This window comes from Onychostruthus taczanowskii, unplaced genomic scaffold (assembly GCF_017590055.1).
Source record: "Onychostruthus taczanowskii isolate IOZ18803 unplaced genomic scaffold, ASM1759005v1 scaffold6, whole genome shotgun sequence".
Taxonomy (NCBI): Eukaryota; Metazoa; Chordata; class Aves; order Passeriformes; family Passeridae; genus Onychostruthus; species Onychostruthus taczanowskii.
This window is the reverse complement of record NW_024503679.1, coordinates 17,907,239-17,932,166: the sequence shown is the minus strand read 5'-3', so window position 1 is coordinate 17,932,166 and position 24,928 is coordinate 17,907,239. Positions and strand designations below refer to the sequence as shown.

Below are 24,928 nucleotides of genomic sequence, written 5' to 3'. Positions count from 1 at the left end.
TAATGTGTTTGTTCTTGGAAAAAAAAATCTCTGTGTGATTCATTTGCATTTAGTTAACTGGAATTAGAGCTTGTTTGTGTGGTGCTTGGGGTGAAGCTGAAGAAACACAACTGGCAATTTGTGGTGCAGCAGAAGCTTTGTGGTGCAGCCTGTTTGCAGGTGCATTGTAATTTTCAGGCTCCGTAGAAAGGAGAGTTAATGCTTTATCACATTGGAATGTAGCAATTAAAAATATTTAAAAGAGTGGAGGTTCAGTGCAGGCCTGGGAGTTCAATATCCCGAGCTGGTGTGCAGACATAATTATACAGATAAGCTCTATGCTTATCTGTTTGGAGTTCATATGACCTTTTGTGTAGAAGCAACTTACGGAGTACTTTGTCAGTATTTAAATATTAATTCCAGCAAGCACATGCTTGAACATCTGAGGCTGATCCTGTTTGCATCTCTCACTGCTGGCTGACCACGGCTGGGATTTGTTGCTCCCTTCCCCGTGTGCTCGGGGCTGGGTCCCTGTGTGCTGGGTGCAACATCACGTCGGGTTTCATCACCCCTGACATTTCCTGATGCTTTAATGACTGGAAGCACACAGATCAATGGGGCCTTGCCTGAGAGCTCAGAAATCCCAGCTAATGCTGTGTCTGGAGTCCTGGGAAGGTGGGAGCTGTGCTGCTCCTGCTGGCAGCTGGGCTCTGACCCTGCTCCTGTTTAAAGGGGAAATATTTCTCCTGGGCACCTGTGGGGTGAAACCAGGCTGGAGCAGGAGCTGGGCTTGCAGGGCTGCCCTGGATCCCGGTGCTCCTGGCTGCAGGGGGATGGGATGTTCCTGGAGTGTGAGTCTGGCCCCAGATTGGGGGATGTCCTGAGCAGACTGGGGAATGTCCTGAGCAGAGCTGGGGGATGTCCTGAGCAGATTGGGGAATGTCCTCAGCAGATTGGGGAATGTCCCCAGCAGACTGGGGAATGTCCTGAGCAGAGCTGGGGAATGTCCTCAGCAGATTGGGGAATGTCCCCAGCAGACTGGGGAATGTCCCCAGCAGATTGGGGAGTGCAGCTGCAGAGCCCCAGCAGCTCTGCTCACTCCCCTTGTGTCCAAGGCAGGCTGTGCCTCAAGGCTGGCACTCTGAGCCTTTTTTATCAGTAAAGCGCTCTGGAGTTTCGTGTTGGCCGTGAGATGTGAGAAAGTTGTTTCAGAACAAAACAAAACTGGGACTGTTTTTTGTTCTTTGAGCTGGCTTTGCCTCCTGCAGGGGTTGTAGGCAGAATCTTTTAGCACTTCCAGTGTAGCCCATGAGCTCTTGTGGCTGGTGCTGGTGGATTTTCCCCTGGCACAGCCTGGAAGAGAGAAACTGGCACTGCTGTGAGGGACCTCTCACTCCTTGCAGCAGGAAATAATGATTTTGAGAGGATTTTTTGACAGGTAACAGAGCCAGAAGTCAATTTGATTGGTTGCTTCATTCTTAATAAATTGATCCTGATGGGATATGCTGACTTGGGAGGAAAATACCTTCAGAGGAGGGTAAAAGCAGGGATGTTTGTGAGGAGATGTAGTTGCCTGCTTTAAGCTGTTTGTGAGGACCCTGTTGCCTGCACTAATGACAGGCTGCAGTTAATTTGAACACACAGAGCACAGCTGTTCAGGTGAGTTTTTGCCAGGAGTGTTCTCAGCACCATACCAAACCAGAGCAGGCCTAAGGGAACTGCTGGTTTTTTATCCCATTTTGAGCTAAGCCTTGCCCACTTTGTGGCATTCAGTGGCTTTTTTATTCTGGGGGGATTTTTGGTGAATGAGGTGATAACACAAAGTGCTGCTGGGTGAAACAAGAGCCCTGTGTTCAGGCTGTGTCTGGTTTTCCCTTGCACAGACCAAAGCCCACATCTCACTCCTGCAGTCTGGCACTCCAAAGACTTTACACGTGGAGACAGACGTGTCCTGGGCAGTAAGATATGCTTGTAAAATACAAAATGCCATTTCTGCTCGCCCCAGCGGGGTTTAACCCAGCATGTGCAGTATTTTTTCGGACAGGTAAGCCAAATTCTTCAGGGGTAATGGGTTTAGTGAAGTGCCCTTGCACTGCAGGGGAACCTGCACCCGGGGAACATTTTTAAAAACCAGTTTTCTCATCTAACTTACCTGTTCATTCTGTCTGTGCAGTTTAAAACAAATCAAATTACTTCAAAAGCGTTTGTCACTTTGTGCCTTGAAAGGGCAGGGTGTGTCTGTCCACATTTGATGACAAATGTACTCTGCCCTCTGGAGAAAGAGCAGGGACTCAAAGTGTGGGGCCTGGTGGATGTGTGAGCCTGCCCTGGCTCTGAAAGAGGTGGTTTGGGTTGGATTCTGGGGGGAAATCCCTCTCTGAGGGGGTGAGGCCCTGGCACAGGGTGCCCAGAGCAGCTGTGGCTGCCCCTGGATCCCTGGCAGTGCCCAAGGACAGGGCTGGGAGCAGCTGGGACAGTGGCAGTGTCCCTGCCATGGCAGGGGTGGCACTGGCTGGGATTTAAATCCCTTCCAAGCGCTCCTGGGGTTCTGTGAAGGGCCACTGAGAGTGTGTGAGCTGTGCTGTGTTGGTGCTGGCAGTGTCCCCAGAGCTCTCTGCTCTCCTGTGTGCTTATGTCACCCGCTAATGGCATTAGAGGGGCTGTCACCCGCCGGGCTTTGCTGGGGACAGGATCAGCCTGGCCCTGCGGTGGCAGGAGCTGGGCTCGCTTTCACAGCTTATCCCAGCTCGCTGTGAAGGCCTTAGGAGCTGCTTTGAGTTACAGCTGGTAGGTCTGAGCTGGCTTAGACCCTAGAGCCTGTCCAGTGCCAGCCCTGCCATGGCAGGGACACCCTCCACCATCCCAGGCTGCTCCAGCCCCAGTGTCCAGCCTGGCCTTGGGCACTGCAGGGATCCAGGGGCAGCCACAGCTGCTCTGGGCACCTGTGCCAGGGCCTGCCCACCCCCAAAGGGAAGAATTTCCTCCAAACCAACCTAAAGCTGCTCTCTCCCTGTGGGGGCCATTGCCCCTGGTGCTGTCCCTCCATGCTCTGGAGCTGTACAGTGTCTTAGCAGAGGGTGTGCAGGGTGCTCAAAGCTTGCCTGGACTCGAGGAGTACCTGGGGAAATCAATTATTTCAGCTCAGGGGGTTTGTCACTGGCTGAGAGCTGGGAGGGCACGTGGAGCAGGGGTCTGTGTTCTGTCTGCTCTCATGTCTGTCTGCAGGAAACAGCATGCTGGCAACCAGGCTCCTGCTGGTCCTAGCCCAGCAGGGAGGTGGGCTGCTCCTTATCTGCAGGGACACGGAGCTGGGCAGGATTCCTGCCCAAAACAGGTGCTCTGTGTTCACACAGAATGGGCAATACCAGCCTTGGCCAGGTACCTGTGCTGTGGAGGGGGATGTAGCACATCCAGAGATCTGCACTGCTGGGGTCTGATGGTGTTCCTGGTCTTAATTTTGGGAAAGAAGTCTGAATTAGGCTATCCACTTCGGGTACTCTATAAAGAGCGTGTTTGAGTGGGTGCCTTTGGGCTCTCTGGATTGAGCTGCCTTGGAGAAGGTTTAATCCCTGGGGTTTGTGTTTCCTGAAGCTGCTCGGTGCTGATGGAGCCATGCAAGCTGCTCTGTGCCTGGCTGGAGCTGGGCAGGGCTGGGAATGTGGTTCAGCAATCCCAAATCTTGTGCTCAGGGCTGTCTCAGGAGGATCTGCAGCACAAAGGGGCTGCGGGATGAGTGCAGCTCAGGAGACACGAGGAGTGTCTGCAGGCAGATGGGATGGAGACAAGGAAAACCTTTGGGATGAGCACCTGGAAGCCACAGTCTTACCTCCATTTCTCACCAAACTGATTTTGGTGAAGCAGGGCTTTTCTGTTGCTGCCACTTGGGAGGTGTATTTATTCTCCCCCCGCAAAAAAAAATCCATTTTTAGCTTCAGGAGACAGACTTGGTTTGGTCAGAAGACAACACAGTCACTGCACTTTTTTGGAGTGGCTTTGTCACAGGGATGCTAATTGCAGAGAGGTCTTGGAACATTCTTTGGGGAGTGTTGGTGCTGTGGGGCAAAGGCTGGTGCTCACACGGGGGATGAGGGGACAGTTCAGAACTTCCTGGGAAAGAGAGGATTTGCCCAAATCTGAGTGATTGATTTTAAAATTCTCTGCTGAGAAGATCCATTTATTAGGTTATTTGCAGCCTGTGGAGCGTGTCCTCCAGGGTGAGTACAAGTGGTTTTCCTGGCCCCGGACCAGGTTTCTCTCCTGCAGACAAAACAGTGCATTGCTTGTCTTGTTGACCTACTCCTCTAAATATGGCACTTGGGAGCTCTCCATTTAAATTTAAAACTTGTGAAAGGGGATTCTCCATCTCCCTCCTGTTAATCATTGTGCTGTCTGTTTAATGTTTTCACAGCCTCTGCGACTCCTCTCGTTTCACATGTTGGGAGACAGACTGGCAGCAGCAGTAAGCTGAAACCAGGTTTTATTCAGAAAGGGTTTCGGTGCTGTAGAAGGAGAATTTTTTTGAAGCAGAGGCATGTGCGTTTTCTAATTTAAAACGGGTTGCATTTCTGTCAAAATAGGATCGCGCGTTCCATCTGCTCGGCGCTTGTAGCCGTCTGAAGTCTGAGCCCGAGTCTGGTTACAGCTTTGCGGCGGGGAAAAACATTCCTGCTGGGGGTATTTCGGTCCTGGCGCGTCGTTAGCGGTGCCGAGCGCGACCTTCCTCCGCACGGTGGGCGCGAGGAGCGCGTTTGGCATTTCCAAACGCTCTCGCCCGTCTGCAGGGCCCGGCAGCGCGGCTGGGGACGTGCCTGTCCCCCGAGTTCACTGCCGCCGCCGTGACTCGGGGGCACGGGCACGCCGGGAATGTATTAATAGCTATTGCTTTCTATCGCCTGCCTATCAAGTAGGGCCTTATCAGAAAATAGATGGGGCTGATGATGCTGTTGTTTACGAGCTCCCGGGCTCCGGGCGGTATTTCTTTCCCTGAGCGCCGTCCCCTCCGGCCAGCCGCCTTGCCCAGAGGTATGAAGGCTGAAGATGATGCTGAGGATGGGGAGAGCACCCTCGGGGAGCCGAGCTAAGTGAAGATGGAGCAGGAGGAGCAGTTCCTCGCCGGGAGCTGGGCGCTGGTGTGACGGAGCTGCTGGCTCCTGGCAGCTCGGGTTCGGCATGATTTGTTGGTTCTCTTGTGCAGCCAAGGACGCAGTAGGTATCACAGCTCCGGCTGGGGTTTCATATCCTGGCAGGAATTTGCAGCTGCAAAAACGTGAAGGCTTGGATTGTGCAAATGGGGTGTAGTGGTTCTGTTTAATTGATGAGCGTTGTATCTCCTTAGCAACCCCTGCTGCGAGGAATCTTCCCTAAGTGTGAAACGCGTTTGGTAAATATATAATGATTTAATCGTGGAATGGTTTGGCTTGGAAGGGATCCTAAAGCTCATCGCATTCCACAGTCTGCCATGGGCAGGGACACCTTCCACCATCCCAGGCTGCTCCAGCCCCAATGTCCAGCCTGGCCTTGGGCACTGCAGGGATCCGGGGGCAGGCCCTGGCTCTGGGCACCCTGTGCCAGGCCCTGCCCACCCTCACAGCCAGGAATTCCTTCCCAATATCCCATCCATCCCTGCCCTCTGGAGTGGGACTCATTCCCTGTGTCCTGTTCCTCCATCCCTTTTTAAACTTAGTACACCGTAGGCCGTGGGTACAAATAGCTGAAGTGTTGTTTTTTTTTAAAGTAATGCTTCTGTTAATCAGAACTTTTATGAAATGGGAGCAGGGACTGGCTGGGGAGGATTTGGGAGGATTTTCTGTCCATTTGGGTGAGTTGTGCTGGCAGGTACCAGCTGCAGAGGTACAGCCCAGCAATCCCACCCCGGTGTGAGCACCCGAGGTGAGATCTCTGTCCTGCGGGGATGGGAAGGCACCAGGAGAATTTCAGGAGCGCAGGGTGTGATGCCGTGTGTGCACAGTCTCTCAGGTATTTGACACGAAAAGCTGAGCCTTGCATGAGGAGGTGGCTTTGCAGGGCAGCCTGTCCAAGCTGGGGAGGGACATGTCACCAGTGCCTGCCTCGGCTTTCAGGCTAATGGATGTGTTAATTGATTGATGAGTCAGTGCTGCACCTCAGCCGGGCAGCGCTGGTGCTAATTTCATTAGTGCTCTATTTTTATTACTCCTGTCACTTCTAGCGGGGCTGGACTGGGTTAGCTGCTGCTAAGCCTTCGTGATTACTGTAATCTTGTTTATTGTGGGAAAGCAGAGTAAAGATTATCACCCAGGGGTTGTTAGGGCTGGAAGAGCCCTCTGGAGATGCTCCAGGCCAGCCCCCTGCACAGGCAGGCTCACCTGGAGCAGGTGACACAGGAATGTGTCCAGCTGGGGTGGGGATGTATCCACAGAGGAGAATCCAGCTGCTCCAGGCTCTGCCCCATCCGTGGAAAGAAGTGCTTCCTCATGTTGAGGTGGAAATTCTTGTGTTTTAGTTTCTGGCCATTGCTTCTTGTCCTGGGTGCCATTGAAGAGTGTGGATCATCCTCTGACACCCCTTGGAGATATTTGTATGGATTGTCTCCTCTGATCATGAGTGCAGCTCCCTTTTACAAATCACTGCAGGTGCAGGTGGTGGTACTGGATTTTTGGGGTTGTTCTTTTTTGTGTACCCTCTTTTACTTAAACAAACCCTGGGCTGGGGTTACCTGGTTTAATGTTCTTCACGTTGTGAGAAATTTCTGAGCCACAGTGAAAAGTAACTTCATGCACCCACAGGCTGCTTGTGTCTCACCCTTACCAGCAAATTCTTTTGCTGTGCAGAGTTAGATTTGAATGTTATACTCCTATTTCCAGTAAAATACTCCTTTGGAAGCATTGTTCTTCCCTTAAGAGCTCCTTGGATATCCAGTCATCAGTGTCCAGCTTGGATGTGAGGTTTCTGTCACAGAGCAGTTTCCTGAAAAGCCCTGAGCCGTTCAGAGGGATGGTTTGGCAGGGAAGAGAAAAGCTCTGCATTTTGGGACGGGAGGCTTGGCCTGGGGCCTGAGATTCTAAGTTTGAAGTAAACAAGAGAGGAGTGGGGGGTGAGGGCTGTCTGGGGCTGGATGGTGGTGGTCTATTTATAACTGGCTTGGGCTTTCCCTGCCCTCCACAGGGCTTTGGGAACTGCAGGCAATTCCCAGCTATCAACTTTGAATTTCTTCCTTCTGCAGCTCAGTAGCTGTTCTTCCCTTGGATTTCACACTTAGCTAATTTATGACCCACGGAACAGTCTGGCACAGCCAGGAAGAGCCGTGTCCTGCAGTGTATTTTTAGTGCATCCATTTGTTGTCGGAATGTGACAAACTGAAACAGAATGAGGAAAACCAAAGAAATTTGATCCTAAAGGTCTACTTTAGGACCAAAGTGGCTTAACCAGGCTGTCCCAGAGCTCTGCAGGTTCAATGCCAACAACAGTGCAACAGGGACGTTGCACAAATAGCTCCCAACATCCTGGTGGGTGCAGCTCTGTTTGTAAATCAATTTTGGGTTTTGCTGTGGCTCAGCCCCCGGTGGATCCTGGTGCTCCATAAACTCACATCTCTGCTTGTGTCTCCCAGCTGAACCCGGACTGGAGCAAGTACGATGACAGGCTGATGAAGGCAGCTGAGAGGGGCGATGTGGAGAAGGTTTCATCCATCCTGGCCAAGAAGGGGGTCAGTCCCACAAAGCTGGACGTGGAAGGGAGATCCGCGTAAGTGACTTCAGAGCTGGGGAGTGCTGCTGGGAGGCTGCTGGAAACCATGCTCCTGCTGCTCTGGAGACCTTTTTGGGTACAGAAATCTGTGTAATGCCTCATTAGATCTAGCTCCGCTAAGCTGGCTGGAAAGGGAAACTCCCAAACAATCTTCAAGTGAAGATGAGTGTTTAAAGACTTGCTCTTGCCAGGTTTGAGTATTAGAGAGAAACTGAAACCCCGCTGCTATTTCAGCTGGTTCACTGATCCAGGTAAATAGTGATTGTTTCTCAGGAAATTTGCCTTGCTCCTTGAAGTAATATTTGCAGAACCCTTAACTGGATGCTGTCCAGAGCTGGCCCCATAACACCTCCCTTATACAGCTGCTGGCTTTGTCTTTCCTGGCCAATATTGCCATTTTTGTCTTCAAACTAGCTGTGCCTAAGGAAGGTCTTTTCTCTTTTTTTAGATTCCATGTTGTAGCATCAAAGGGAAACCTGGACTGCTTGAACACCATCCTGGTGCACGGAGTTGATATCACAGCCACTGATGCTGCAGGTGGGCTCCTCACAGGCCCTGAAAGGGCAGCCTGAAAATGCTCCCAGCTGGGTTTCATTCTGCAATAAAGTCAAGCTGGACCACAGGACAGCTCTTCCTTCTTCTGTGGCTGGCAAAAAAACCAAATTATTTGTGTGGCTTGTTGCTGGTCTTCAGGAAACTGGCCGTAGCCTGCCGTGGAATTCATGAATGCAGCAGAACTTCAGGAATGTGGGTTTGTGCTGCTCTAATTGTGTTTATAATGTGCTCCAGACTCACTGGTGAGATCAGCATTTCTGGGTGAGGACAACAGGATAAGAACAGTTTTAAATGAGCTGGAGGTGAGGAGTCAGTGGAATGCTGTGGGAGGTGTTTGTGTGCCCAGCTGAGCCTCAGGAGCTCAGAACCTTCCAGATTTCCTTGAGTGCTAGCAGAGTTTGTGGAATGTCTTATGGAAGAGACAGTTAAAAACAGATGCTAATTTTCAGGTGGTTACCTCAGAATTTAATAGGTTTAATATGAAACTGAGAACAAGAAAATTTACAGAAATAACTTGGCCTCCTCCTCTTATGTGAGAGTTGATTTTTTTAAATCCTTGTGGAGTCAGATATGCAGTGTTCTGAGATGAATTTCACAAATGAACTCTCATCCTTGATTGAAGATTCACTGGAGCAGCAAAAGGCTGTAAGAAATGAGGTGTCTCAGCACAGATCTGCAGGGACTGGCACACAGGAACTGTTGTATCTAAAATGCTGGGAATACTCATCAGAAATCCACTGACAAACCCTGAGCTGCTGTTCTCTGTTTTCAGGCAGGAACGCCCTGCATTTGGCTGCAAAGTATGGCCATGCTTTGTGCCTGCAGAAGCTCTTGCAGGTATGAAAATACAGCTTGTCTTTTATATTGAGGGGAGGAAAGTGGCTTTACATACACTGGCTCAAAACTGGGGTGTGTGATTTCTTTCATAATCAGATTCTTTTTAAAAAATAAGAGTCACGGGGGAAAGACTTTTTCATGTTAAATACCAGGTTGGGACTGAAAGAGGGCTAAAATAAAGAAAATGAACTTTTTTAAAAAATATTTTCATAGATTATCAAATCAAGTTGTAGTTTGTGGTTCTTGAAGAAAATGGGGCTGAGTGTCTTTAAAAGACTTCTGTTCCCTGTCTGATTGCAGTTCAGAAGCAGCAACACTGGCTGCTCCAGAGCAGTGTTTGCTTCAAAAGCTGGGCATTTATAGCCACACACTCTCATTAATGAAACAGTGTTGGAGGGCTGTCTTAAGTTTGTGTGATGTTTATTTTTTCTTTATTTATTCCTGGTCAGTGTATGCTCATTTAATTTTTTTTTCTTTGTTATTTTGAATGGGTTCTTTTGAACTTTTAATTGATGCATGTCTCCATGCAGATATAAAGGCTCATTATCTGTGAAAAGTCTAATGAATTGTACAATTCCTGTGCATCTTTTGTACTTAAATAATGTTTTATTGCTTCAATTTAAAGCTCAAACACCTGATGTTGTAAATGCAGTCTGGATTCTGATTGATAACTGGGATTATTTATTTTAACAGTACAATTGTCCGACAGAGAATGTGGATCTCCAGGGAAGAACTGCTCTTCATGATGCAGGTAAAGGGCTTTGCTTTGCTGGTAACTGTATGGAAATGCAGATTTAATTAATGGATTTACTTCCAGATGGGCTGAACTCTTCTTTTCTAATTTTGGTATCTGTAGTAGGAGAGAGTGTTTTATATTGTCATGACATTGTCCTCAGTAATGAACTTCACAGTGTTACAGAGCTTGGAGGTCTGAGGTGAAGTTGAGTAAAATCTTCAGGTAGCACGAGCAGAGTTTTAGAGCAGTGCTGGGAGTGGGTGAAGACCCTTTGGCTGGCTTTTCTGCAGCCTCCTTGTGCTGGCATCACGAGCAGAGTTTCAGGGCAGTGCTGGGAGTGGCTGAAGACCCTCTGCTGTGGCTTTTCTGCAGCCTCCTTGTGCTGGCATCACGAGCAGAGTTTCAGGGCAGTGCTGGCAGTGGCTGAAGACCCTCTGCTTTGGGTTTTCTGCAGCCTCCTTGTGCTGGCACCACGAGCAGAGTTTCAGGGCAGTGCTGGGAGTGGCTGAAGACCCTCTGCTGTGGGTTTTCTGGAGCCTCCTTGTGCTGGCATCACGAGGAGAGTTTCAGGGCAGTGCTGGGAGTGGCTGAAGACCCTCTGCTGTGGCTTTTCTGCAGCCTCCTTGTGCTGCAGCCGTGTTGGATTGCTGTGGGTGGTGCGGGAGCTGGTCCCTGCAGCCTGCTCGGGCTTCAGCTCAGCTGTGGGGATTTTGGTGAAACACACGCCCCCAGGGCCGTGCCTGGGGCCTCCCCAGGCTGCTGTCACAGCACGAGGTCCCCTCCCTGCCCTGTGTCACCTCCCTCCCTGCTCTGTCCCCAGCCATGTCCGACTGCTCCGCCAGCATCCAGCTGCTCTGCGACCACGGCGCCGCCGTCAACTCCAAGGACGGGGTAAGGGGCTGCCTCCCCCTCCTCCTGCACTCCCCACTGCACTCAGGGAGCTGCTGGCCCCCTCTGCCTCCTGCCCTGCCCTCACGCTGTCCCCATGTCCCCAGGACGGGAGGACACCGCTGGTGCTGGCCACCCAGATGTGTCGCCCCGCGGTCTGCCAGCTGCTCATCGACAGGGGGGCCGATGTCAATGCCAGGGACAAGCAGAGCAGGTAAGGCCTGCAGGGCACCTGAGGGAAGGCTGCCCCTTGGCAGAATGGATGGGCTCAGTCTGGGCGAGGAGAACCTGGCAGTCAGTTCGGAAATGGATCTGCCAGTTCAACACCTGGTCTCTTTTCCTGCTCCTGCTGGCATCCAGAATATTCTCAGGCTTGTTCTTGCCAGCAGGAAACCTGCACTTGGTTCTTCTGTCCCAGGCAGCCTTTGGGATCAGTGTGCATGATGGGCCATGGCAGAAGTGGTGCTCTGGCACCACTGGAGTCCACTGGAGCTCCCAAGGGACCTTGAGCTGTTTATTCCTGGGCTCAGGGGAGGGGGGTTCTGTCTGTGGCTGCTGCTTTTGCCAGTTATTTCTTGGAGAATTCCTCCATGACATGAGGCTGCCGTGGGACAAAGCCTGGCTACTCACATTGCACGTCCTGCAGCTGGGGAGTGTTTGGGGAAGCTCTGCCAGGGCTGCACTGCCAGGGCTCCCAGGCACCCCCTCTCCAAACTTGTCTAAACTCCTTGCCTGGTGTTTGTTGTGTCTGTTGACATTTGTATCTGGTAGAGGAAACCAAAGTCATGGGAGTTCTCCAAACACCGTGTAACTTTCAAAGGCAGCGAGTCTGTGCTGGTTTCATGGAAATATTGTTATTATGGTGGGTTTGTTTGCCTTGCACAAATATTTAAACATTGCCCGGGTGACTTTGGAAAGCTGTTTCCTCTGTGGGCAGAGGGAAGGTGCCTTGGCTGAGGTTTCTGTGATCAGACATGCTCGTCCTGGGTTGGCTCTGTGGGCGATGCCCTGCGGATCCCCGGATCTCTCAGTCCCTCTCTCTCCCCTGCCAGGACTGCCCTCATGTTGGGCTGTGAATATGGCTGCAAGGATGCCGTGGAGGTGTTGCTCAGGAACGGTGCTGATGTTGGTTTGACTGATGGCCTTGGGCATGACTGTGCTTACTATGCCAGGATTGGGGACAATATTGACATTTTGGCTTTAATAAAAGCTGCCACTGAGGACTCCAGCAGAGGTAGGAGGAACCTACAGCACCTTCCTTTGGGTGGAACTGTGTCCCTGCTCCTGTGGCTCCAGGAGCTGTTCTGGAGGGCAGCTGTGGTCCTTTGACCACAGAGGTCATAAACTGCTTGGGAGGGGAAGGACAGTTCTTGGGCTTGTGTGGTTTTAGCAAAGCTTTTAAGAGGGTTGCAGGCTGTGATGCCTCGAGGGCTTAACAGTATTGATCATGGGAGTTATTTACCCTTATTTATAGAAATAAATAGCCTGTATTTTATAGAAAACCTTGTGGACGTTGCCATCTTTGGTTAATTGGGGGTGTGGTGGGCTATTTTTTGAAATGCCCTCCCAGGGTGGGAAGGGGATAGAATTAGCTGAATGTGTCACGTTGTTGCATGAATCTGAACAAAGTGCCTTTTGTAACTCCCAATTTTTGTGGTGCTTTTTTTTTTAGGAAGAGACAGCTTCAAGAGAGGGCAGGCTGAGCAAAAGGTACTTTGCCACAGAGGTGTTGAGAGGGGATCATTTGTGTGACCCCTGTCCCAGTGGGAGCTGGGGAGGCTGGGATGGTGCTGGGGGTGGTACAGGGATCTAAAGGAATGTTCTCCTGCTGCACTGACAGGCCACCAGCGTGTCCCAGAAATGGGGCCGGGGCTATGGAGCACAGGAGGAGCTCAGAGTGTTCCAGAAGGAGCCCAGCACTCAGGTGGGTGGGCAGGATCCCATCCTGTGGGTTCCCACAGGCACTAAAGGCAAGCTGGGCTGCTGAAGTGAGCACTAATGATCCCATCAGCAAAGGTCATGTATTGCTGTTTGCTTAAAACCTAATTGCATGATGTGCAGTGTGGCAATTATGCAGATGAGCTGTAAGCTTTTTTCAGGAGAAAACTGCACGTTTTTTGGGTAATAAATAGTTGGAAGTGTCCCTGTCTTAACCTTTCCTACCTCTTAACCTTCTGCCTCTGCAGTAAAATCAGTCACAAATGAGGAAGATTTATTTTTTTAACATTCTCAAGAGATGCATGGTTGTGTCATACTAAAAATAATCCGTGTCATAATTGTTCTACTAACCAGCATTAATCTTCCCATCTCATTCCCATGTCATTGCAGTTTCCAAAAGGCTAGGCAGGGCTTGGAGTGCCCAGTAGCTGTTAAATCTGTTGGCTCAGAGTCTTCACCTTTCCCAACGTGTGTGTAGTTCGGGGAGGTCTTTTATTTCTGTTTTTAAATGCCACACTTTACTTTTAAGGACTTGGAGCTGGAAAACCAAGATTTGAAAGATCGAGTGAGGGAAGTGCAGGAGGAGCAGAGGATGCTGCTGGACAGAATCAGTGGGCTACAGCTGCAGCTCACTGAGGTAAAGCAGGGCTTGGAGTGCCTGGCTGGAAACCTGGGACAGCCACCTGGTGCTGACAGGAATGCCCCTGGAGTTAGGATGTGGAATGCACTGCTTTCCTGGGAATTGCTGCGGTGTGTCACCCATGGTCTGCTGGAAAAGCCTTTGGGCCTGTAGTTACACTGGAATTGTGAGGAGGCTGGTGCCATGTCCTTCCCTGACACCCAGAAATTTGGGCAGCAGCATTTGTGGCTCTGCCCCCCCGTGCAGCTGAGCCATGGGCTGCTCTGGAGTGCTGGAATTTGGAGGCTGAACTTCATCTCTCCATTAAATGTCGGTGGTGTGTGGCAGGGCTTTGTCATCAGCTGATTTTCCAGCTGGTACTGCAGGTGGAAGCACAGAGAAAAGAAAAAATTTCAATTGGCAGGAAAACAAAGCCAAAGGTTTCCAACAGAAGCTTCTCACCCAAACTGGAAATGCTGATTTAAAAAAAAAATTCCCTCCTTTTGGAGGTCTAAATGTGATGAGTAGAAAGATAATGTAAGGAAGATTTTTTTGTTGTTTTTTTGCTTTTTGAAGGCTGTTTCTTTGCTCTGTTTTTGTAGAGGTGCATTTATGCAGTTTCTCCTAAATGTAGCCCATGGATAGAAAGAATATTTCTTAGTGCTGTCACTGGCTTGTCTGCACTCCTGTTTTAAGCATTGCCTTTATAAAATGAACTTCTTAAAAGCCACTTCCCCAAATCAGCAAACTTCTTCTGTACTTGGCTGCCTCAGTAGTGTCTGAGCTGGAAAACAGGAGGTACTCCAGTTCCCAGAGACACTGCTCTGTCAGACACCCTTGCCTCCTGGCTAGAGAAGTAGGAAACAGAGCAATAAATCTGGATGGAAATTGGAAGGGGAGCATTAGAAGCTGGGGTGGATTTGTCAGCTGATGAACTGTGTGTGAGCCCCTTGAACATCATTGAGAAAATGATTTGGGGGGATTTTTTTGTCATTTTTGCAGGAGCAAATGTTTGCAGATGATCTTGAGAATGAGGTAGGATGTGTCACCTGCAGCTGTAACAGCGCTGGGGAGTAGGGGAAGCAGCTCTCTCTTTTATTTCCTCTGCAGTTTTAAGTACATTACTTAAAAGCTACCTAAAAATGCCAAGTGAAGCATCTGATGCTCTGGATCAGTTTCTGCAGCTCCACAGCATTTCTGTAACTACAAATAATGATCCTTCCCACGGCTCCTTTAAAGCTCATTTAGGATATTAAGCACACTGATAATATTAAGCATCTCTGTAGTTACTTTTAGTAATGCAAGACTAACCAATATGAATTAATTAAACAGTAGCAGGTTATGTTGGTGCATATTCTTGAGTCATTCTTCAAGACTCCTCCTGTAGAGGAGCAGCCTTGAAGAACAATTGCAGAAGCTAAAATTAGGAATTCTTTCGGTGCTGATCTTGGTTGAAGTTCTGTCTAAACTCTTCAAAATGTCTCTTGAGGTCTTACAAACCTGTCCATTCTTGTGGCTTTGGCTATGTGGCACTCCTTCTCTTTCAGAAAGATGAGTTGAAGAAAATCCTGACTACCAAGGAAAAGCAGCAGGAAGAAAGTTTAAGGACTATTGAAGCTCTCAAAGCTAAACTCAAGTATTATGAAGTACGTCGAGTGATTTGAAATGGGATATAGCAATTGATATTTACAGTAGGAAGTACTTCAGCATATTAAATTGCTGAAACTGCTGAATGGTTATCTCGTTGCAAAAGCTTTCCCTGCCCCTTCACCCCTAGTTTAACACAGAGCAGAAATGTGAAGTGAATTTTCAGCCTTACTTTTGTCTCTTGCTCTTTGATTTTAGGGCGACTCTGCAGGGTCTGGAGGTAACTTTGGAAACAGTAAGTACAGTTAATTGTTAAAGCTTGCTGTGTGTGATGGGGTGTTAGAGCACAGGGATGAAAGGGGTTTTTGGTCCTCTCTTCCTGCTGCTGGTCTGAAATGCAGCCAGGCCTTGTGCCCAGCCCTGAGCCCTGTGAGCAGAGCTGTGTTTGTAGGAGCTGCCAGGGCACCACTGCTCCATCTCCCAGGAGTGCCTGGCCTTGGCACATGTCCCTGGGGACCCTGCTGTGCCCTCTGCTCACAGAACAGCGAGCTGAGCAGGTTCCATGCTCCCAGGGGAGCAGCCCTGTCCATGCCTCCAGCCTGAGGAACAGGTCTGACTTCAGCACAGCACCTGAGCTCCACTCGTGTGAGCAGTGAACCCACTCCCAGGAACTGCAGCCTCCTGCATCCAGCCCAGCTGCCTTGCCCTTGTGTAACACAAGGGCTCTTGACAGATTAAATGGAATTTTGAGTGTTTGGCTGCCTGGACGTGGAGTGCAGGGGATGCTTGCCCTGCTGAGGTCACGTGCAGACAGGAGCTGGGCAAGCTGCCAGCTCTGCCCCTTCTGCAGGACAGAACCCAGCCTGGCAAACCACTTCTGTCCCCCTCCTTAGGAGGGCTTTGGCCAGGCTTCCTGTGGGGATTAATTAAGTAGAAGTTGTTTTAATAACAAGTACTTAAACACCAGCTTCAGCCTGGTGTGACCCCAGTGACCAGAATAAAGCTGGGCAGGAAAATCAGTGTTCTTGTGATCGTGTTCCTGTTTTTAACCAGAGCCTAAACACTGTTTGCTTTGAAAATCCAGGAAAAGAAGATTTATTACTTAAACAAGGCCAAGCATTTGCAGTGGAATCCCAGGTAATAAATGTTTTACCACTGGAAGGAACTCTGAGGTAGTCGTGCTGGGAAAGCTAAACGTGCTTATAAAAGTGTGTTTATTGAGCATTGCTTCTCAGTGCACAGTTTTGGGGAATTCTTGCTTTTCTGTGTTTATTTTTTACTGCTGGTGCCCTCTAGAGTCCTGTCTGTGACAGGGCTGGAAATGCTGGGAGCTGCTGGGTCTGTCCTGAGCTCTCCTAAACGTGTTCTACACCGTGACTCAGAAAACTGGGGGCTCATCTCCATTATATTTTTCTAATTTAATAATATGTTATAGTATTATAATAAAATAATATACATATTATTTCATTTTCCTGCCTGCCATGTACTAATTCTCTGACAATTCTGTTTGATAGCTGTCAACCTTTTAAAGCAACAATTTGGGTATAAACAAGGTCCAGAGACTCTTGGGGGTGGAATGAGATGGGCTTTAAGGTCCCTTCTGACCCAAACCCTTCTAGAATTCCAAATGACTGTATTCCTCAATCTTCTCAGCAAGAAGGGTCTGTTAGCCATGGCATTCTCTGCTCTGATTCCTTATAAAATTATTTTCACACACTTGAGGGATGGGATTTTAATAAATTTAATTTGTTCTAGCAAATGAGTGATTAAATATGAATGCAGAACAAAGGAAGTGGAATTAATGCATTATACTTGCCCCTCTAGGTTTAGCTGGGATAGTGGGAAGGAATTTTTTCCTGGGAGGGTGGGGAGGTGCTGGGGTGGGATTCCCAGAGCAGCTGTGGCTGCCCCTGGATCCCTGGAAATGTCCAAGGCTGGGTTGGATGGGGCTTGGAGCAGCCTGGGACGGTGGAAGGTGTCCCTGCCATGGCTGGGATGGGATGGGATTTAAGGTCCCTTCCAACCCAAACCATTCCATGACTGGGGAGAAGCAATGTGGAGCTATATTTGAGATTAAATTTCAGCTGTTAAAAGCTGTTCTCTAATAGGGGCAAGAATAACACTTAATATGGGGGAGGAAAAAAAATAAATAAATCTCTTGTACTAGTGATGCTCAGATCAAGGATTTTAGGCAGTTCCCATACCAAATAATGGCAGGTTCCATATTAAACACTAAGCAATAAACAGTGTGCATGACTTGTCAGAGCTGTGAACTTTGATTTTTTTTTTGTGCCAATTTCCCTTCAGTCCAGGTCGATGCTGAGGCCCCTGGAGCTGTCCCTGCCTAGCCAGTCCCCCAGCTCTGAGAAGGAGGCTTTGAAGAAGGAGCTGGAGAGCCTGAGGAGCTGCTTTGGTGCAGCCAAGGAGGAGATCAGCAAGCTGCAGAGGGAGCTGGCCCTGAAGAGCTCGGAGTGCAGAGCTCTGGCCTCGGAGTGCGAGAGGAGCAAGGCGGAGTCTGACAGCCAGGTCAGACAGCTGGAGGATGCCCTGAAGGACGTGCAGAAGAGGATGTTCGACTCTGAGGGCAAGGTGAAGCAGATGCAGAGCCACTTCCTGGCTCTCAAGGACCACCTGGCCAGCGAGGTGGCCTCGGGGAGCGCCAAGGTGACGGAGGAGCTCAAGGAGCAGCTCCGGGAGATGAAAGCCAAGTACGAGGGAGCCTCTGCTGAGGTGGGGAAGCTCAGGAACCAGATCAAGCAGAACGAATTGCTGGTGGCAGAGTTCCAGAGGGACGAGGGCAGGCTGGTGGAGGAAAACAAAAGGTTGCAGAAGGAGCTTGTGAAGTTGGAGACGGAGCGAGATAAAAGGGGCAAGAACGTCACGGAGTTGGAAGGGCAGCTCAGAGAGACGGCGGCCAAATTGGCCCAGTCGGTGAGCGCAGAGCAGTTTGAGAACATGAAGGGCTTGCTGTCAAAGGAGGCGAGTGAGAAAGCAAGGAGGTTAGCAGAGCTGGAAGGGGAGCGGGAGAAGCTGCAGGCAGAGGTGGTGCTGTTACAGAGGGAGTGTGAGAGCCACAGAGCTCAGCTGGCACGGCATGTGAAGGCAGAGGAGCACCAGCAAATGAGGAGTGGGTTTGAGCAGAGGGAAGAGGAGCTGGGGAAGGCAATTTCTGAGCTATCACAGAAGAATGAGGCTCTGCAGAAGGAACTTGAAAGATTGCAGGCTGATAACAAGGTGCTGAAGCAGCAAGTCCAAATGCTAAAAACTGAAATTAAAAGCCAGAATGTGCCTTTAAAAATTCATGAGGAGTTGAAGAAAGCAAACGATCTGGCTGTGGGTGACCTGACAAAAAAGCTTTTTGAAATAACAAAGAAGTACAATGAAAGCAAAGCAGAAGCTGAAAAGTTGCTGGCAGAGAAGAACACCTTAAATGAGAATATCAGCCACTTGCAAGCTGTGTACCTGTCTCCAGAGCAGCACAAGAAAGAGCTGGAAGCTTTAAAATCTAATGGGATTGAGCTTGAGAAGCAGCTTGCTGAGCTTCGGAAGAAATACGATGAGGAGCAAGCGAAAGTGGGCAAACTGGTGGCTGAGAACACAGGCTTGAGGGAGAGCCTGAGGGATCAGTACGTGCTGGCCACCACGCACGAGGAGGTTAAAACTGTCCTCAACAGCACCCTGGAAAAGACCAACGGGGAGCTGTCAGATCTGAAGGGCAAAATTGGAGAGATAAAGCAAGAGTTCCTGAGGGTAAACGAAGAAAATGGAGCTTTAAAAAACAAGGTGAAACTCTTAGAGAACCAATTAAACACGGAGTATATCAGTTTAAAAGATCACGAAGCCACGGTAAATACTTTAAACAAAAACGTGCAAGAGCTGCAGGAGAGCAACGCTGCCGTGAGGGCTGAGCACCAGAGGGGGCAGGATGAAATCCGACAGTTGCATGCAGAAATCGAAGCCCAGAAGAAGGAGCTGGACACAATTCAGGAGTGCATCAAGTCAAAATACGCGCCGGTGGCCTCCTTTGAGGACAGAGAGCAGAGCCTGGAAGCCACCGTGAAGGAGCTGAGGGCCCAGCTGCAGGAGCAGGAGCAGCGGCGCAGGGGAAGCGAGGAGGAGGCGCAGAGGTGCAGGGAGGAGAGCCAGAAGCTCAGGAGCGGGCTGCTGTCCATCCAGAACGACCTGCAGCAGAACTACGTCCTGGCAGAGAAATCCCACCAGCTGGAGAGGCTGTGTGCCGGCAGCATGGAGGAGCTCAACCAGCAGCTGAGGGCTCTGCTGAGGAAGCAGGAGGGGCAGCAGGACGGGGCCGCGGCTCGGCGGCTCCCGGCAGAGCGGCTGCAGGCCCTGAGGGAGACGCTGGGCCGCACGGTGGAGGAGCTGCGGCAGGCCCTGAGCAGCGAGGAGCGGCGTTGCCACGAGGAAACGCTCCGAGCCGGGCGGCTGCAGCAGGAGCTGGCTGCTCTGAAGGAGTCCTCGGTGCCTCTGGTGGAATATACCCAGCTGAAGGAAGGGCTGGAGGGAGAAGTGGCGGCCATCAGGCGCAGCCTGGAGGAAAAGGAGGCGGAAACGCGGGCCAAGAGCGAGGAGGTGCTGAGGCTGCAGGCGGAGCTGCGGCTGAGCCAGCAGGCCTTGGCAGAGCTGCAGAGCCGGGAGGTGGTGGCCGTGGCCGAGTACAGCTCCATGAAGGGTGCCCTGGAGGCCCAGGTGAGCAGCATGGCCGGCCACCTGGCCAGCATGAGCCAGAAGTACGAGCAGGCCTGCGAGGAGGCCCTGCAGGCCAGGAGGAGCGAGCTGTCCCTCAAGGACGAGAAGGAGATGCTCCAGCTGAGGAGCTGCAGCATCGAGCAGGAGATCAAGGACCAGAAGGAGAGGTGTGACAAATCCCTGACAACCATTATTGACCTGCAGAAGAGGATCCAGGAGTCTGCAAAGCAGGTGGAAGCCAAGGACAACAAGGTGAGATCCGGGGTTGGTGCTCCTGATGCTCTCAGCATCCATGGACTGGGCTCTGCAGCTCCTGAGATGCTCCAGCACCACTTGGTGCTGAGCATTGGGAACCCAGGGCTGGCCCAAAGCTGCTGAAGTCCTGATTGTACATCATGCAAAGTTTTCTGGTCCCTTATATGTTCTGGACATTGTGTAGTGTTTAAATTCTGTTAAAGCTTCAGACTTCTGGGGATATCAGCTCCTGTTTCCACTGGAGCTCTGTTTGTTGGGCATCTCTGACTTGACTTCTAAAGGTTCACTGTGCTTCCTGGAAGTTAGACCTGGAATGTCCTTAGATCCTCCCTTTTTTCAGTCCCTTATGTCACTGCAGGGTCTGTACCTGCCACACCCCAGTGCCAGGGAGCACAATGACAACCAGCACGTCAAGAAAGCAAAGTCCTCTCTCTGCAAGCTGGGACAAAGACCTTTGAGCGTTCTGTGGGCTTCATCAGACTCGAAAGAATGTTAAAGAGCAGTTTGCAGTGAGGCATCCTTAAACGGTGTTTTCTGTATGTTTTTTTTTTTAAAGATAACAGAGCTGCTGAACGACGTGGAGCGGTTAAAGCAGGCTCTCAACGGCTTGTCCCAGCTGACATACACCACTGGGATCCCCTCCAAGAGGCACAACCAGCAGGTGGAACTGCTCCAGAGCCAAGTGAAAACACTCCAGCAGCAGCTGGCTGTAAGTGCTCACACAAGGTGTTGTCTGACGTGCAGTAGCATTGCTTAATTCCTGTGTAAACAGGGAAATGTGGATGTGCCCGCTGGAGCAGGGGTGGGACTGCAGCCTCACACTCCACAAGTACACTATCCATTGTTTGGTTGGGCTTTTGCCCCTGGGTTCTCCTTCTCTGTGATTTTTTTTTCTGCTTTCCTCTTCAGTTGGAGTTGTAACACTTGACAGCTTCTCCAGATAAAAGGGATATAAGCAAAGTGGGGGGAATCTGTGCTTATGTGATCCTCTGCTATAATCCTGCCAAGACCATTTCTGAATGCAGGCTCAGCTTTAGTCATTTCTTACAACCATATATTTTTTTTCTCACCTTGGAAGGCTCAGGTGGTAATTTCTTAATGGTTTTGGGTTGTGTTCCTCTGCCTGCAAGCCCTGGGTGTGTTGTTTGTCATGAAGCACTGACAGAGCAGGGGGCACGTCCTGAGCGCTGGGATTTTGTGCTCGCTTCTGTGGCCTCAGTAAAGCTCATTACTAAAGCTGTGTCTGAGCAAAGTGAGTTGTGCTCCTGCTCAGATTCACAAATACCTCTGTCAGAGTACTTGCAGGGTTGATTCTTATGAGGGAAAGTGTTCTAAAAAGGGTGGTTTTAACCAAATAGTTGTTTCTGGTGATGAAGGCAGTGTGCAGGGCTGTCGCTGCTGTAGTGAGGATGGGTGGGTGAAGTGACATGACTGATGTTTTTAGAAGGTAAAAGCTGAGTTTGTTAGACTCACATTCTTTTTATAGATAGTTCTGAGAAGGTTGGACTTGATTGGTCTTCAACTAATACTCCTTACACTCCTGGTTAATTAGGAACAACACTTCTTGTAAACATCTTACAAGTTCAGAATACTAGTGGTGGGATTGTTTTAATTCTTTTTTTGAGTTTTCTCAAAACTTCCCAGAGGGATGGCTGGGAAAGTTTATCTGATTTTCTTTCTGACCAGACTCTCAACCACCACATTGGGCCAGGAGCTGGGCTCTGATGCTCCTTTCCTTTCCAGCTCAGGATATTCTGTGATCTCAGCTCCTGGCAGCCTCCCAGCAAAAAGAGCAGTCACTTTTTTTTTTCCTTAATCAGTGGAAGGGATAAAACTTAAACCAGGAAATTCAGCAGTGGTTGTGCTCAAAGCCAGGTGCACAGGGCTGGGAGGGGCAGGGGCTGAAGGTGTGAGGAGCTCACCCGTGTCCCTGCTGTCTCTCCTAGGACGCCGCCCGGCAGCACCAGGAGGTGGTGGCAGTGTACAGGACACACCTGCTCAGCGCTGTCCAGGTGATGCTGCAGGGTCCCCTGGGGAGGGTGGGTGCTGCTCAGAGGGCTTTGCAGTGTTTGTGACCCGTGTTTGCTCCTGCAGGGTCACATGGATGAAGATGTGCAGGCTGCCCTGCTGCAGATCATCCGCATGAGGCAGGGCCTGGTGTGCTGAGCCCCCTGTGCCCGTGGCAGTGAGAACCTGCTGGTTGGAGTTAGTGCAGCTTTACCAGCATCACTTACAGCCTCCCAGTGCCCAACAGCTCTCAGAGCTGAAGCATTTCCTCCTCATCAAACACTAAACCAGGGCTGTGGCGTTTCACTTTATTCATGGGATGGATGAAAGGTATAGAACACCTTTTAAAAACTGTCAAAATGATGACATAGAGGTTAAGTTATTTTAATGTCTGATTGACCACTTGTTAAAGCAGGACCTGTACCCAGAAGCTCCAGCTGATCCTTGAACTTGAACTCTCATGGGATGGTTAAAAATAAACTGTGCAGAGCAGCGTGGCTGAGTGTTGTAGCTGTGGATGTCCCTTAATGATTAAGAGAAAGTGGCTCATTTGTCACACTGGCTGAGCAGGATGTGCTGTGACACACACAGGAAGGTGTTTTGCTCTCTTGTAACTTGGCTGGCCAAGTTACAGCCTTTATTTAATATATAAGCTTAAGATTTAGTGCCTTCGCTTCTACAAGACTTTAAAAAATCAGGTTTTCCATCCAAACACTAACACTCCCTGCCCTCCCTCCCCCAAAGTGTCCCTGAATGCTTCAATCCTGACTCCTGCAGGCTGGAGTGGCCTGGTTTGGGGACAGCAGTGCCATGGTCCTGCTGTCAGGAGCCCTCAGGGTGGGACTGAGCAGCTCAGTGGGGCAGTTCAGGTACTGGATTTTCAAACACCAGCTCGTGGAAGTCTGAGCTGTAAATGATGTGCTTTAATCTTATTTATGGGGGAAGGTGTCAGTATGAGGATTAATGGAAGGAGAATTTTTAATTGCTGGAATCTCCCCATGAAACAAGGCTTCATTTTTTAACTGAAGGATGGTTTCCATAAGGAAGTGTTATGAGAAAAAAAACCAAAAAACCAAACCATGAAATTTGTTGCTGTTCAAGGGAAGTCTTTGAAAAATGAGCCTGTTAAGGAACAGGGCTGTTTAAATTGAGCACCAGTGAGTGCTGACCTCAGTCTGCTTTTTAAAAGCCTTTGCTGATAACCACCAAGGGGGAATGTGGCATCCTGATGCAGAAAAGCCAAACTTCCTCTCCATATTCCTGAAAAATGAGGGCTGGAGTCAGAGTTCCCTGCTTTGTGTTGTTTGGGCTCCCCCAGCTGCCCCTCCAGGCCTTGGGCTCCTTTTTTTACCCTAGAGTTGTGTTTGTCTCCTCTTTTTTCTCCCTTTTTGGGCAGAGTCTTGTAGGATTGAAGAGGCCACGTGGAGGCTCCAGACAGTGATGGATGTGCAGGGCAGTTTTTATATAGAAATACCCTTAATATATTTACTGAATACATGTCTGTAGTAAAACAGATCTGCTGCTGCTTTCCTTTAGTTTCTTAGAGGACTATTACAGAAAACATCTCAGAGTAAAGAGTTACTTTTTAGCCAAATTCTTTTATGATTGCATTACTTGAAACTTATTGGAGAGGATTTCTTTTGTTGTACTAACTGGCCTATTTTGATACTGTGTTTCCTTATCCAGGGAGTTCTAGGTATGCTTTTCTAAATCTCTCCCATATTACAATATCAATAAAATGGTTTCTTCTTTTTTTTTTGTATTGTAGTGGTCGATTCTTTTTAGGATACAAAAATATCAATGGAGCTTTGAGCTTTAATGGGTGTGGACTGTGCAAATCCTGGGAAAATGGGGGTGTCTGCAGGCTCATGGAATGAACCAGGCCAGCCACAAGCCCATCCCCTCCCTGGGGAAGTTCCACATCCATGGCCAGGAGGAAATGGGAGGTCACCGGAATGTCAGATGCCACCAGAGAGGCCCCAGGGTCCCCTGGAGCAGCAGCGCCACATTAACGAGCTAATGGAGCCTGGAGCTGGGGCTGGCACCAGGCTCTGGTGTGGAACAGCTCTCTGGAAAGGGAAATGTGCCTTTTGTCTGGAGGAGCTGCCTTGGGAATGGCCGGGAATGCTGGGAGGCTGGAGTTTGCTGCTTTTGTCATCTCGTGCCTGTGTTGCTCTGCCAACTCAGAAAATTGCCTTTTAATAGGAAGGCCATACACGTAATTGTCACAGCCATTAGGTCAGATGGATTTTGCAGGAAGAGGAAAAGATGTTGAGCATTTAAGGGCCATTAAATTGTGCAGGTTTTCATTGGTGGGCTGCAGCACGACGCTGGGAGGGATATTTATTTTTACATTTGCAGAGCAGGGGAGGGAATACATTGCACGGGAAAATAGGACATGAAAATGGGCTGGTTTTCCACTTGGTGAACAGCTAGTTTTATTTCATAATAATTAGTTTTACACTTCATTAAGTGGTGGGGGTTTTGCTTATATACTTTAAGAACACAGTGGAGAAGATTTAAAAATTCTCAGCAGGGCATCAAGTTACAGTTTTATAATGTAATGAGGAATTTCAGAGGGAGATGGGATAAGAATTGGTGTGAGTTCAGAGACACTTCGGCTTGCCCTGGTCTCACTGTACAACTTGCTGGAGTTTGGGGTTCGGAAGGTTTTGACTTCTGTCCCAGTGGACAAACAAGTGGGAAGTGCTGCAGGATCTCAGGTCCTGCTGGGAGGAGGGACAGAATTTGGAGATTCAGGAGTGGTTTCTGCTGCTGGTGTGGGGAAGAGCTGCAGCCCAGCCCAGGCAGCACCTCTGGGTGCTGGGGGAGCACTGGGGGCTCTGGCAGGGGATTGCAGAGCAGGGTTTGCTGCAGAGTTAAAGTGCAGCAGGTCCTGCAGGGCCCTCAGCAGCTGATTCCACAGGAGCCAGGAGCTCCAGCATGGACTGTGGCCTTCCAGGGGTGATATCCATGTGTTCCTTGCCTGGGGGGGAAGGACCCCATCTCTGCTGAGCTGCAGCTCCATGGATCAAATTCCCAGAAATCCGGGTGAAGGCAGCTTTGGGTGTGGATCTCGGCTCGTCAGGCTGACA

At 49.8% G+C, this 24,928-nt stretch overlaps 1 protein-coding gene across 5 annotated transcripts in view; it reads left to right on the top strand.

The window, feature by feature from the left end:
- Positions 1–23,590, top strand: part of UACA (uveal autoantigen with coiled-coil domains and ankyrin repeats) — a 40,043-nt gene extending 16,453 nt beyond the window's left edge. For 2 of the 5 annotated variants that reach the window (XM_041419046.1, XM_041419044.1), the window contains exons 2-18: positions 7,568–7,701; positions 8,153–8,241; positions 9,032–9,096; positions 9,790–9,847; positions 10,653–10,723; positions 10,828–10,934; positions 11,773–11,954; positions 12,393–12,430; positions 12,561–12,644; positions 13,188–13,295; positions 14,825–14,923; positions 15,123–15,159; positions 15,949–16,001; positions 17,172–19,823; positions 20,383–20,535; positions 21,773–21,838; positions 21,921–23,590. In XM_041419046.1, coding sequence (XP_041274980.1) covers positions 7,568–7,701; positions 8,153–8,241; positions 9,032–9,096; positions 9,790–9,847; positions 10,653–10,723; positions 10,828–10,934; positions 11,773–11,954; positions 12,393–12,430; positions 12,561–12,644; positions 13,188–13,295; positions 14,825–14,923; positions 15,123–15,159; positions 15,949–16,001; positions 17,172–19,823; positions 20,383–20,535; positions 21,773–21,838; positions 21,921–21,992 — 4,068 coding nt within the window. In that variant the 3' untranslated portion in view covers positions 21,993–23,590. Of the gene's footprint in view, positions 1–4,981; positions 5,185–7,444; positions 7,464–7,567; positions 7,702–8,152; positions 8,242–9,031; positions 9,097–9,789; positions 9,848–10,652; positions 10,724–10,827; positions 10,935–11,772; positions 11,955–12,392; positions 12,431–12,560; positions 12,645–13,187; positions 13,296–14,824; positions 14,924–15,122; positions 15,160–15,948; positions 16,002–17,171; positions 19,824–20,382; positions 20,536–21,772; positions 21,839–21,920 lie in introns of those variants that run through there. The other 3 variants (XM_041419045.1, XM_041419047.1, XM_041419048.1) reach the window with 3 other exon arrangements.
- Positions 23,591–24,928: the final 1,338 nt, after the last annotated feature.